The 11,874-nt window shown below is 49.0% G+C and overlaps 1 protein-coding gene across 2 annotated transcripts in view; it reads right to left on the bottom strand.

Annotated features, from left to right (window-relative positions):
• Positions 1 to 1,251: 1,251 nt before the first annotated feature.
• The window catches only part of LOC134957215 (cytochrome P450 4B1-like), a 243,114-nt gene continuing 232,491 nt past the window's right edge, over positions 1,252 to 11,874 (bottom strand). For both annotated transcript variants that reach the window (XM_063938917.1, XM_063938918.1), the window contains 2 exons: positions 11,497 to 11,579; positions 1,252 to 1,520 (listed from right to left, as the gene is read on the bottom strand). In XM_063938917.1, coding sequence (XP_063794987.1) covers positions 1,337 to 1,520; positions 11,497 to 11,579 — 267 coding nt within the window. In that variant the 3' untranslated portion in view covers positions 1,252 to 1,336. The remainder of the gene's footprint in view (positions 1,521 to 11,496; positions 11,580 to 11,874) is intronic.

Below are 11,874 nucleotides of genomic sequence, written 5' to 3'. Positions count from 1 at the left end.
TCGTGTAGTGCTCATGTCTTATTGCTGGTACTTGTTAGTAAGCTGGGGGAATCGTGTAGTGCTCATATCTTATTGCTGGTAGTTGTTAGTGAGCTGGGGGAATCGTGTAGTGCTCATATCTTATTGCTGGTACTTGTTAGTGAGCTGGGGGAATCATGTAGTGCTCATATCTTATTGCTGGTACTTGTTAGTGGGCTGGGGGAACAGTGTAGTGCTTATATCTTATTGCTGGTACTTGTTAGTGAGCTGGGGGAATCATGTAGTGCTCATATCTTATTGCTGGTACTTGTTAGTGAGCTGGGGGAATCGTGTAGTGCTCATATCTTATTGCTGGTACGTGTTAGTGGGCTGGGGGAATCGTGTAGTGCTTATATCTTGTTGCTGGTACATGTTAGTGAGCTGGGGAAAACTTCTCTTTGTGTCCTGTTTAGAACACCATGCAGGACTGACCTATGAGCCTTTTTCAAAGATGGACGCAAACCCGATATTTAGCAGTGTAGCGATCATCGGCGGTCTTCGCAGGCATCTTAAGTCACACTGCTCATGTGCTGCAATGGAGTTGGGGAAGGTGGCAGTGTCGGACTGGGGCATGTAGGGCCCACCGGGGGAATACAGTGGTAGGGGCCCGTGTTTAGGGGTGTTGCCAGTATCTAGAAGGGGTGTGCCCCGCCGCCACATTGGTTTGTCTAACCATTTTGCAAGTGTTGGTCCCCTAGATAGGTATATATAGTAAATACTATAGTGCATGCATGATAATGCACTAGATTAGTAACAGAACAGTCTGAAACCTGATCCCTAGAGGAGGGGGTGGGGCCCAGGCAGTAGGGCCCACCGGTGGTTTCCCCTGTATCCCTGTGGGCCAGTCCAACCCTGGACGGTGGTGAAAGTGACAACTTATTGACAGTCAGGGACTGTGGGGAAATACGCAGGTGTGTCGCAGCCATCTTCAGGGTGCGTTTGAGGCGGAGACTGCGATCTCCTGCAGCTGCAATGTGTCCAGCGTCTTACTTATTCCGGCCGTGTTGCGAGACCACAGGCGATAATTGTCTGTTCCCCTACAGATGCTGCGTGTTTGTATGCAGCAGCTGGGACTCACAAAGCTGCCGGTGGCGCCTCAGTACAAGTCCAGGTGGCTGTGACATTTGCATATATTCGCACAGTCGTTGCGTACACATTCCCCGCTGGAAATACATATTGGTTCCGTCCGTCAGGCCCGATGTTTCTGGTTACAGTAAATAAGGACATCAGGCATTGTTAGTACATCACATTCACATTTACTGATCTCTCTGACATAGAAGCAGAACATACAATATCAGCACAGAACAGCCTCCTGCGTTCAGGATTTTCTCTGCAGTTTCCTCAGATTCACGTGAATGCCGTTCAGAGAGCGCAGCACTACCAGAATGGCTTTCAGTGGCTCTTTGTCCTTGTCCAGATCTGGAGTCAGCTCAAATCTCTGTAACGTCAGAGCGACGGCGACTTTCATCTCGTGCATGGCAAAGTTCTGTCCAATGCAGTTTCTGGGAAATAGGATACAGAGGTTATATGTTATTCCGTGTAATTATGTACATTATATCCCCCATCACCGGGCAGCTACACGCAGCGCTGGCGGCCATTTTGTGAGCTCAGTCTGTGTTGATGAGGGTGTATTTACTGTAGGGGGGTTGTACCAGCGCACTGGGTGGATGAGTTCAGCGAGCTGCTACAAAAATAGGGTGACTAGCCTATAGGGAACAAGCAATAATTCATATGTTGTAGCGCTCAACCTGTGCGAATGTGTAAATGATGATGCTGTGAAACTAGAATTTTGAAAAATAATTCAAGGTTTATTATTGTTAATAAAGGACACAAATATATATTTCGTGTACATGCATTCAGAAATTATGAATGTATGGTTTGAAAAAAAAATATATATGGTTCGATCATATATATGTATATATATATTTTTTTCAAACCATACATTCATAATTTCTGAATGCATGTACACGAAATATATATTTGTGTCCTTTATTAACAATAATAAACCTTGAATTATTTTTCAAAATTCTAGTTTCACAGCATCATCATTTACACATTCGCACAGGTTGAGCGCTACAACATATGAATTATTGATGAGGGTGTAGCCTAGCTTTCATTAGGAGCAGATTTGGTAACGATATCCCCCCCAGTAATGGTGCTGGTTACTAGTGACATCAGAGGCCGCAGTCACAGATACGCCTGCGTATCTTCCCAATGCTGCTGTGAGGATAAGAGCCCGGAAAGTGGAGCATTCCCAGAACTCCCGGGCAGTAGGGTGGTATCGGGGTCGGGGGGGAATAACACAAATGGCTTCCACCAATGAGTGCGTCAGTACATAAATACCCCATTTCCAGACCGCGCTTATACTGAAGAAATATAAGTGAGGTTACTGAAATGAGATAAAGGTTTGTTGAGGACTATTATTTTGGGGTGTTCCTTGGTGCACAGAGGTCTATTTACCATCATCCGCAGGTGATAAACTCGACCAGACTCGCACTGCGATCATTGAGTACATCACATGGATGGATCGGTTATCGCATGAAGGGACAGAGCTAGCAGACAAGCCCTATCCCTGCGGGGCCTCATCACAGCATCATCCGGGTATTTTCCATAAAAATACCCGATGTCCTGCTGCGCATGCGCCACCGCCAGTCTCACCCACTGCCACCGGGTTCCCCCCTCTCCCGCACCGGAAAAACTTACCAGTCCCAGGAGCCGGTGTCCGCTGCTCCAGGAGGCTGCCTGACGACGGAACCTTCTTCTGCGCAGTGACCCGCGGTATGTAAAGTGAGCTGCCGGTTTCAGCGTCACTTTACTGCAGCGGAGTCACAGCGCAGCATATGGGGGACCCGGCGCCCGGCAGCGCTCACCGGAGCAGCAGACACCGGCTCCTGGGACTGGTAAGTACGTTTTGGGATTTTTATACTTTTTTTGTTATTTTTTACACTGTGATCAGTTTGTGTGACCATCGGACACACATAGAGAAAGCCGGGCAAAGGGTGCACATCGCAGCGCTGCCCTGCGATCTCGCCAGCCTGAGCTGCTATTATCACAGGGCACACTGCCGTATTTAAAAGAAAAATGCTTTAGTAAATTCAGTCACATGGTATTTCCCATTATAAGTATGAGGAATGCGATGTGGATTACTAAAAATATGACAATTAAAGGGTTTGGAGGAGTTTTTCATGAAATCTGCTCCAAATACCCTCTAATACATTCAGGTGATACTAAAATAATGTGAAAAGGGGGTGAAAACAATGTAAAAAATAAGAATTTACTCACCGGTAATTCTATTTCTCGTAGTCCGTAGTGGATGCTGGGGACTCCGTCAGGACCATGGGGAATAGCGGCTCCGCAGGAGACAGGGCACAAAATTTAAAAGTTTGACCACTAGGTGGTGTGTACTGGCTCCTCCCCCTATGACCCTCCTCCAAGCCTCAGTTAGGATACTGTGCCCGGACGAGCGTACACAATAAGGAAGGATTTTGAATCCCGGGTAAGACTCATACCAGCCACACCAATCACACCGTACAACTTGTGATGATCTGAACCCAGTTAACAGTATGATAACGTAGGAGCCTCTGAAAAGATGGCTCACAACAATAAACAACCCGATTTTTTTGTAACAATAACTATGTACAAGTATTGCAGACAATCCGCACTTGGGATGGGCGCCCAGCATCCACTACGGACTACGAGAAATAGAATTACCGGTGAGTAAATTCTTATTTTCTCTGACGTCCTAGTGGATGCTGGGGACTCCGTCAGGACCATGGGGATTATACCAAAGCTCCCAAACGGGCGGGAGAGTGCGGATGACTCTGCAGCACCGAATGAGAGAACTCCAGGTCCTCCTTAGCCAGGGTATCAAATTTGTAGAATTTTACAAACGTGTTCTCCCCTGACCACGTAGCTGCTCGGCAGAGTTGTAATGCCGAGACCCCTCGGGCAGCCGCCCAAGATGAGCCCACCTTCCTTGTGGAGTGGGCATTGACAGATTTAGGCTGTGCAGGCCTGCCACAGAATGTGCCAGTTGAATTGTGCTACAAATCCAACGAGCAATCGTCTGCTTAGAAGCAGGAGCACCCAGCTTGTTGGGTGGATACAGTATAAACAGCGAGTCAGATTTTCTGACTCCAGCCGTCCTTGAAATATATATTTTCAATGCTCTGACAACGTCCAGCAACTTGGAATCCTCCAAATCGCTAGTAGCCGCAGGCACCACAATAGGCTGGTTCAGGTGAAACGCTGATACCACCTTAGGCAGAAAATGAGGACGCGTCCTCAATTCTGCCCTGTCCGAATGGAAAATCAGATATGGGCTTTTATACGATAAAGCCGCCAATTCCGACACTCTCCTGGCTGAAGCCAGGGCCAGTAGCATGGTTACTTTCCATGTAAGATATTTCAAATCTACCGATTTGAGTGGCTCAAACCAATGGGATTTGAGAAAATCCAAAAACTACATTGAGATCCCACGGTGCCACTGGGGGCACAACCGGGGGCTGTATATGTAGTACTCCTTTTTACAAAAGTCTGGACTTCAGAAACTGAAGCCAATTCTTTCTGGAAGAAAATCGACAGGGCCGAAATTTGAACCTTAATGGACCCTAATTTGAGGCCCATAGATAATCCTGTTTGCAGGAAATGTAGGAATCGACCCAGTTGAAATTCCTCTGTCGGGGCCTTCCTGGCCTCACACCATGCAACATATTTTCTACAAATGCGGTGATAATGTTGTGCAGTCACCTCCTTCCTGGCTTTGACCAGGGTAGGGATGACCTCTTCCGGAATGCCTTTTTCCCTTAGGATCCGGCGTTCAACCGCCATGCCGTCAAACGCAGCCGCGGTAAGTCTTGGAATAGACACGGTCTCTGCTGAAGCAGATCCCTTCTTAGAGGTAGAGGCCACGGATCTTCCGTGAGCATCTCCTGAAGTTCCGGGTACCAAGTCCTTCTTGGCCAGTCCGGAGCCACTAGTATCGTTCTTACTCCCCTTTGCCGTATAATTCTCAGTACCTTGGGTATGAGAGGCAGAGGAGGGAACACATACACTGACTGGTACACCCATGGTGTTACCAGAGCGTCCACAGCTATTGCCTGAGGGTCTCTTGACCTGGCGCAATACCTGTCCAGTTTTTTGTTGAGGCGGGACGCCATCATGTCCACCATTGGTCTTTCCCAATGGACTACAATCATGTGGTGAACACTGCTGACAGTGCTATCACATGATTTTCCGCCCAGCGAAGAATCCTTGCAGCTTCTGCCATTGCCCTCCTGCTTCTTGTGCCGCCCTGTCTGTTTACGTGGGCGACTGCCGTGATATTGTCCGACTGGATCAACACCGGCTGACCCTGAAGCAGAGGTTTTGCCAGGCTTAGAGCATTGTAGATTGCTCTTAGTTCCAGTATATTTATGTGAAGAGACGTTTCCAGGCTTGACCACACGCCCTGGAAGTTTCTTCCTTGTGTGACCGCTCCCCAGCCTCTCAGGCTGGCATCCGTGGTCACTAGGACCCAGTTCTGTATGCCGAATCTGCGGCCCTCTAACAGATGAGCACTCTGCAACCACCATAGCAGAGAGACCCTTGTCCTTGTCGACAATTTTATCCGCTGATGCATCTGCAGATGCGATCCGGACCATTTGTCTAGCAGATCCCACTGAAAAATTCGTGCATGGAATCTGCCGAATGGAATCGCTTCGTAAGAAGCCACCATTTTTCCCAGGACTCTTGTGCATTGATGCACAGACACTGTCCCTGGTTTTAGGAGGTTCCTGACGAGTTCGGATAACTCCCTGGCTTTCTCCTCCGGAAGAAATACCTTTTTCTGAACAGTGTCCAGAATCATCCCTAGGAACAGCAGACGTGTCGTCGGGATCAGTTGGGATTTTGGAAAATTCAGAATCCACCCGTGCTGTTGGAGCACTACTTGAGTTAGTGCTACTCCGACCTCCAGCTGTTCTCTGGATCTTGCCCGTATCAGGAGATCGTCCAAGTAAGGGATAATTAATACGCCTTCTCTTCGAAGAAGGATCATCATTTCGGCCATTACCTTGGTAAAGACCCTGGGTGCCGTGGACAATCCAAACGGCAGCGTCTGAAACTGATAATGACAGTTTTGTACCACGAACCTGAGGTACCCTTGGTGTGAAGGGCAAATTGGGACATGAAGGTAAGCATCCTTGATGTCCAAGGACACCATAAAATCCCCTTCTTCCAGATTCGCTATCACTGCTCTGAGTGACTCCATCTTGAACTTGAATCTTTGTATGTACAGGTTCAGAGATTTCAGATTTAGAATAGGTCTTACCGAGCCGTCCGGCTTCGGTACCACAAATAGCGTGGAGTAATACCCCTTTCCCTGTTGTAGAAGGGGTACCTTGATTATCACCTGCTGAGAATACAGCTTGTGAATGGCTTCCAATACCGTCGCCCTGTCTGAGGGAGACGTTGGCAAAGCAGATTTTAGGAACCGGCGAGGGGGAGACTTCTCGAATTCCAACCTGTAACCCTGAGATACTACCTGCAGGATCCAGGGGTCCACCTGCGAGTGAGCCCACTGTGCGCTGAAATTCTTGAGGCGACCCCCCACCGCCCCTGAGTCCGCTTGTAAGGTCCCAGCGTCATGCTGAGGCCTTTGCAGAAGCCGGGGAGGACTTCTGCTCCTGGGAAGGGGCTGCTTGCTGCAGTCTCTTACCCTTTCCTTTGCCTCGGGGCAAATATGAATGTCCTTTTGCTCGCTTGTTCTTATTGGAACGAAAGGACTGCGACTGAAAAGACTGCGTCTTTTTCTGCTGGGAGGGGACTTGAGGTAAAAAGGTGGACTTCCCGGCTGTTGCCGTGGCTACCAAATCCGATAGACCGACCCCAAATAATTCCTCCCCTTTATACGGCAATACTTCCATATGCCGTTTGGAATCCGCATCGCCTGACCACTGTCGTGTCCATAGACTTCTTCTGGCAGATATGGACATCGCACTTACTCTTGATGCAAGAGTGCAGATATCCCTCTGTGCATCTCGCATATAAAGGAATGCATCCTTTAATTGCTCTATAGTCAATAAAATACTGTCCCTATCCAGGGTATCAATATTTTCAGTCAGGGAATCCGACCAAGCCACCCCAGCACTGCACATCCAGGCTGAGGCGATTGCTGGTCACAGTATAACACCAGTATGTGTGTATATACTTTTTAGAGTATTTTCCAGCCTCCTATCAGCTGGATCCTTGAGGGCGGCCGTATCAGGAGACGGTAACGCCACTTGTTTGGATAAACGTGTGAGCGCCTTGTCCACCCTAGGGGGTGTTTCCCAGCGCGCCCTAACCTCTGGCGGGAAAGGGTATAACGCCAATAACTTCTTTGAAATTAGCAGTTTTTTATCAGGGGTAACCCACGCTTCATCACACACGTCATTCAATTCCTCTGATTCAGGAAAAACTACAGGTAGTTTTTTCAGACCCCACATAATACCCCTTTTTGTGGTACTTGCAGTATCAGAGATATGCAAAGCCTCCTTCATTGCCGTGATCATATAACGTGTGGCCCTACTGGAAAATATGTTCGTTTCTTCACCGTCGACACTAGATTCGGTGTCCGTGTCTGGGTCTGTGTCGACCGACTGAGGCAAAGGGCGTTTTACAGCCCCTGACGGTGTTTGAGACGCCTGTACAGGTACTAACTGGTTTGCCGGTCGTCTCATGTCGTCAACCGACTTTTGCAGCGTGCTGACATTATCACGTAATTCCATAAACAAAGCCATCCATTCCGGTGTCGACTCCCTAGGGGGTGACATCACCATTACCGGCAATTGCTCCGCCTCCACACCAACATCGTCCTCATACATGTCGACACACACGTACCGACACACAGCAGACACACAGGGAATGCTCTGATAGAAGACAGGACCCCACTAGCCCTTTGGGGAGACAGAGGGAGAGTTTGCCAGCACACACCAAAGCGCTATAATTATATAGGAACAACCTTATATAAGTGTTGTTTCCTTATAGCTGCTTAAATATATATAATATCGCCAAAAAATGCCCCCCCTCTCTGTTTTTTACCCTGTTTCTGTAGTGCAGTGCAGGGAAGAGCCTGGGAGCCTTCCTAGCAGCGGAGCTGTGTAGGAAAATGGCGCTGTGTGCTGAGGAGATAGGCCCCGCCCACTATTCCGGCGGGCTCTTCTCCCGGTTTTTCTGAGACCTGGCAGGGGTGAAATACATCCATATAGCCTCATGGACTATATGTGATGTATTCTTTTTAGCCAGAAAGGTATTAACATTGCTGCCCAGGGCGCCCCCCCCAGCGCCCTGCACCCTCAGTGACCGCCGGTGTGAAGTGTGCCTGAGCGCAATGGCGCACAGCTGCAGTGCTGTGCGCTACCTCATGAAGACTGAAAAGCCTTCAGCCGCCGGTTTCTGGACCTCTTCTTACTTCGGCATCTGCAAGGGGGTCGGCGGCGCGGCTCCGGTGACCCATCCAGGCTGTACCTGTGATCGTCCCTCTGGAGCTAGTGTCCAGTAGCCTAAGAAGCAAATCCATCCTGCACGCAGGTGAGTTCACTTCTTCTCCCCTAGGTCCCTCGTTGCAGTGAGCCTGTTGCCAGCAGGACTCACTGAAAATAATAAAACTATCAAAACTTTTACTCTAAGCAGCTCTTTATGAGAGCCACCTAGATTGCACCCTGCTCGGACGGGCACAAAAACCTAACTGAGGCTTGGAGGAGGGTCATAGGGGGAGGAGCCAGTACACACCACCTAGTGGTCAAACTTTTAAATTTTGTGCCCTGTCTCCTGCGGAGCCGCTATTCCCCATGGTCCTGACGGAGTCCCCAGCATCCACTAGGACGTCAGAGAAATAATTTTAATAAATAGGCCCCTTATGGAGGTGCCGGAGATTGGGTCTCATTCTACACTTGTATTGGGGCACATGTTGTGATATCCACAGCGAGGCGCACTTCTTAGGGCATTGTCACGTGTTTGAAGATTTGTGCAATGTGCCACGTACAATAAGGGTGGTCCCATTGCCCCCCGAGGTACCGAGCATCACTACTATTACATGCGCCGCAGATCCAACGGACTCTGAATCAGACGCAAGGTTTGATATGGCTGTGTTAGCGACACATGATACCGTTACATTACCCGATATGTACTCAGTAGAATAATGTCATGAAGTGTTATATACACGAGAGAACCGGGTGTGACAGTAACAAATTCACATATTCAGTATAAAATCTATGTACAAACACAAATGCCAAATACAGATCAATGGGCAGATGTACTAAGCCTGGCAGAGGGGCACGTAACTATACATTGTGCACCCACTGTCATACATGTTTCTGCCCCCCACCCCACACGAAAATAAGAAAGGAATTTTTTTTGGGGGGATAAATAAAATATAATAATAGTTACCAAAATAACATTGTACTAATCCAGTTATATAATAGATAGAATTGCTGCCCCGTAGAAAGTGTCTATTACATCTCAGTCTCACAATGTGATTGGATGAAATGCTAGTACGCACATAAAGGGTCTTATTCATGTTGTATCGATTGTTCGATCCTTCCCACAGTGTTCCGATGTTCGGGAAACTGGCACACTCACAGGAGCCATTCTGCGGTGGAAGGCTTCACTAGTTTTTGCGGGCTCACCTCAGTCTGCCCCTGGATTCGCCACGCACACGGTCTGTCCAGCCACATCCCCTCTCTATTCGCCGCTCCCGTCCTGACCCCATCCCCACCTCAGCCCACTCACTGTGTATAGGAAGTCTGCGCCATCACTCAGCCCCTTACCACCGTCTGGCACCGCCCAGTACGCCCTCCTGGGAGAATCATGCACACTATGCCGGGATTGGCTGGGGCTGACCAGCTGCTCGCTCTCAGAGTTCTGTGCAAGCCACCAGCAGGAGAATGCCAATGTGCACAATAGGGGGCGTGGGATTGTATGGCATGAGAATACACCATGTAAGTCCAGACTCTGCCCTCCTTCAGTGTTGGGCGATACGCTAAGCGCCATTTTCCTTTTTATCATATTACGGTTACTTTATAAAGGCGTGTTTCCCTTTTGACTTAGACGCAGCAAACAATGGCTCCACCGGGTGCGACATCGGCACGTCTGAGGCTCTCTGGCAGGTAATGGACTCTGGGGTAAGTGGACTATGACACGTATGTGGCTCTCTGGCAGGTAATGGACTCTGGGGTAAGTGGACTATGACACGTATGTGGCTCTCTGGCAGGTAATGGACTCTGGGGTAAGTGGACTATGACATGTATGTGGCTCTCCGGCAGGTAATGGACTCTGGGGTAAGTGGACTATGACATGTATGTGGCTCTCCGGCAGGTAATGGACTCTGGGGTAAGTGGACTATGACACGTATGTGGCTCTCCGGCAGGTAATGGACTCTGGGGTAAGTGGACTATGACACGTATGTGGCTCTCTGGCAGGTAATGGACTCTGGGGTAAGTGGACTATGACATGTATGTGGCTCTCCGGCAGGTAATGGACTCTGGGGTAAGTGGACTATGACACGTATGTGGCTCTCCGGCAGGTAATGGACTCTGGGGTAAGTGGACTATGACATGTATGTGGCTCTCCGGCAGGTAATGGACTCTGGGGTAAGTGGACTATGACACCTATGTGGCTCTCCGGCAGGTAATGGACTCTGGGGTAAGTGGACTATGACATGTATGTGGCTCTCCGGCAGGTAATGGACTCTGGGGTAAGTGGACTATGACATGTATGTGGCTCTCCGGCAGGTAATGGACTCTGGGGTAAGTGGACTATGACATGTATGTGGCTCTCCGGCAGGTAATGGACTCTGGGGTAAGTGGACTATGACATGTATGTGGCTCTCCGGCAGGTAATGGACTCTGGGGTAAGTGGACTATGACATGTATGTGGCTCTCCGGCAGGTAATGGACTCTGGGGTAAGTGGACTATGACACGTATGTGGCTCTCCGGCAGGTAATGGACTCTGGGGTAAGTGGACTATGACATGTATGTGGCTCTCCGGCAGGTAATGGACTCTGGGGTAAGTGGACTATGACATGTATGTGGCTCTCCGGCAGGTAATGGACTCTGGGGTAAGTGGACTATGACACGTATGTGGCTCTCCGGCAGGTAATGGACTCTGGGGTAAGTGGACTATGACATGTATGTGGCTCTCCGGCAGGTAATGGACTCTGGGGTAAGTGGACTATGACATGTATGTGGCTCTCCGGCAGGTAATGGACTCTGGGGTAAGTGGACTATGACATGTATGTGGCTCTCCGGCAGGTAATGGACTCTGGGGTAAGTGGACTATGACACGTATGTGGCCGTTTCTGCCGCTAGGTTACAGAAGCAATATTAAACACAAATCATTAGGATATAATATTGTGGCCCCTTTAAATCCTGCGGTTGAATCTGCGGTGGCGTTGAATAGCCCCCCTATTGGCCTACCAGAGCACATGCTGGGATTAGTGGTGCAGAAGCGTTATATACCTTGATCCGGCTGAGAAAGGAATGAAGCTGTACGCGTGTTTCTTGATTGGATTATCAGGTGAAAATCTCAGAGGGTCGAACACCTGAAAACATATAAATCACATGATTGTACCAAATGTAAATCTGCAAATAATCCCCGACCCCCGGTTCTCCTGGTTACAGCGCTGCGGCCATATGTGGTGCTTCTAACGCATTCCCACCGTACAGGTAATTGTATACGCAGGTTTCCACGGCTACACAAGGTAAATGTACAATTATACAACAATGCGCCAGAGATGTAACACAAGTGAGAAGTGTGTGGTAAGACTAGGAGCGATGTCATATGTCTGTCTGCACTTTACATACATGGAGCACGGAGGGTTATGGCGGCTGAGGCAG

The sequence above is a fragment of the Pseudophryne corroboree genome, chromosome 9 (assembly GCF_028390025.1).
Source record: "Pseudophryne corroboree isolate aPseCor3 chromosome 9, aPseCor3.hap2, whole genome shotgun sequence".
NCBI lineage: Eukaryota > Metazoa > Chordata > Amphibia > Anura > Myobatrachidae > Pseudophryne > Pseudophryne corroboree.
Note: the sequence above shows the minus strand (reverse complement) of the source record. Positions and strands in the feature narration are given on the sequence as shown.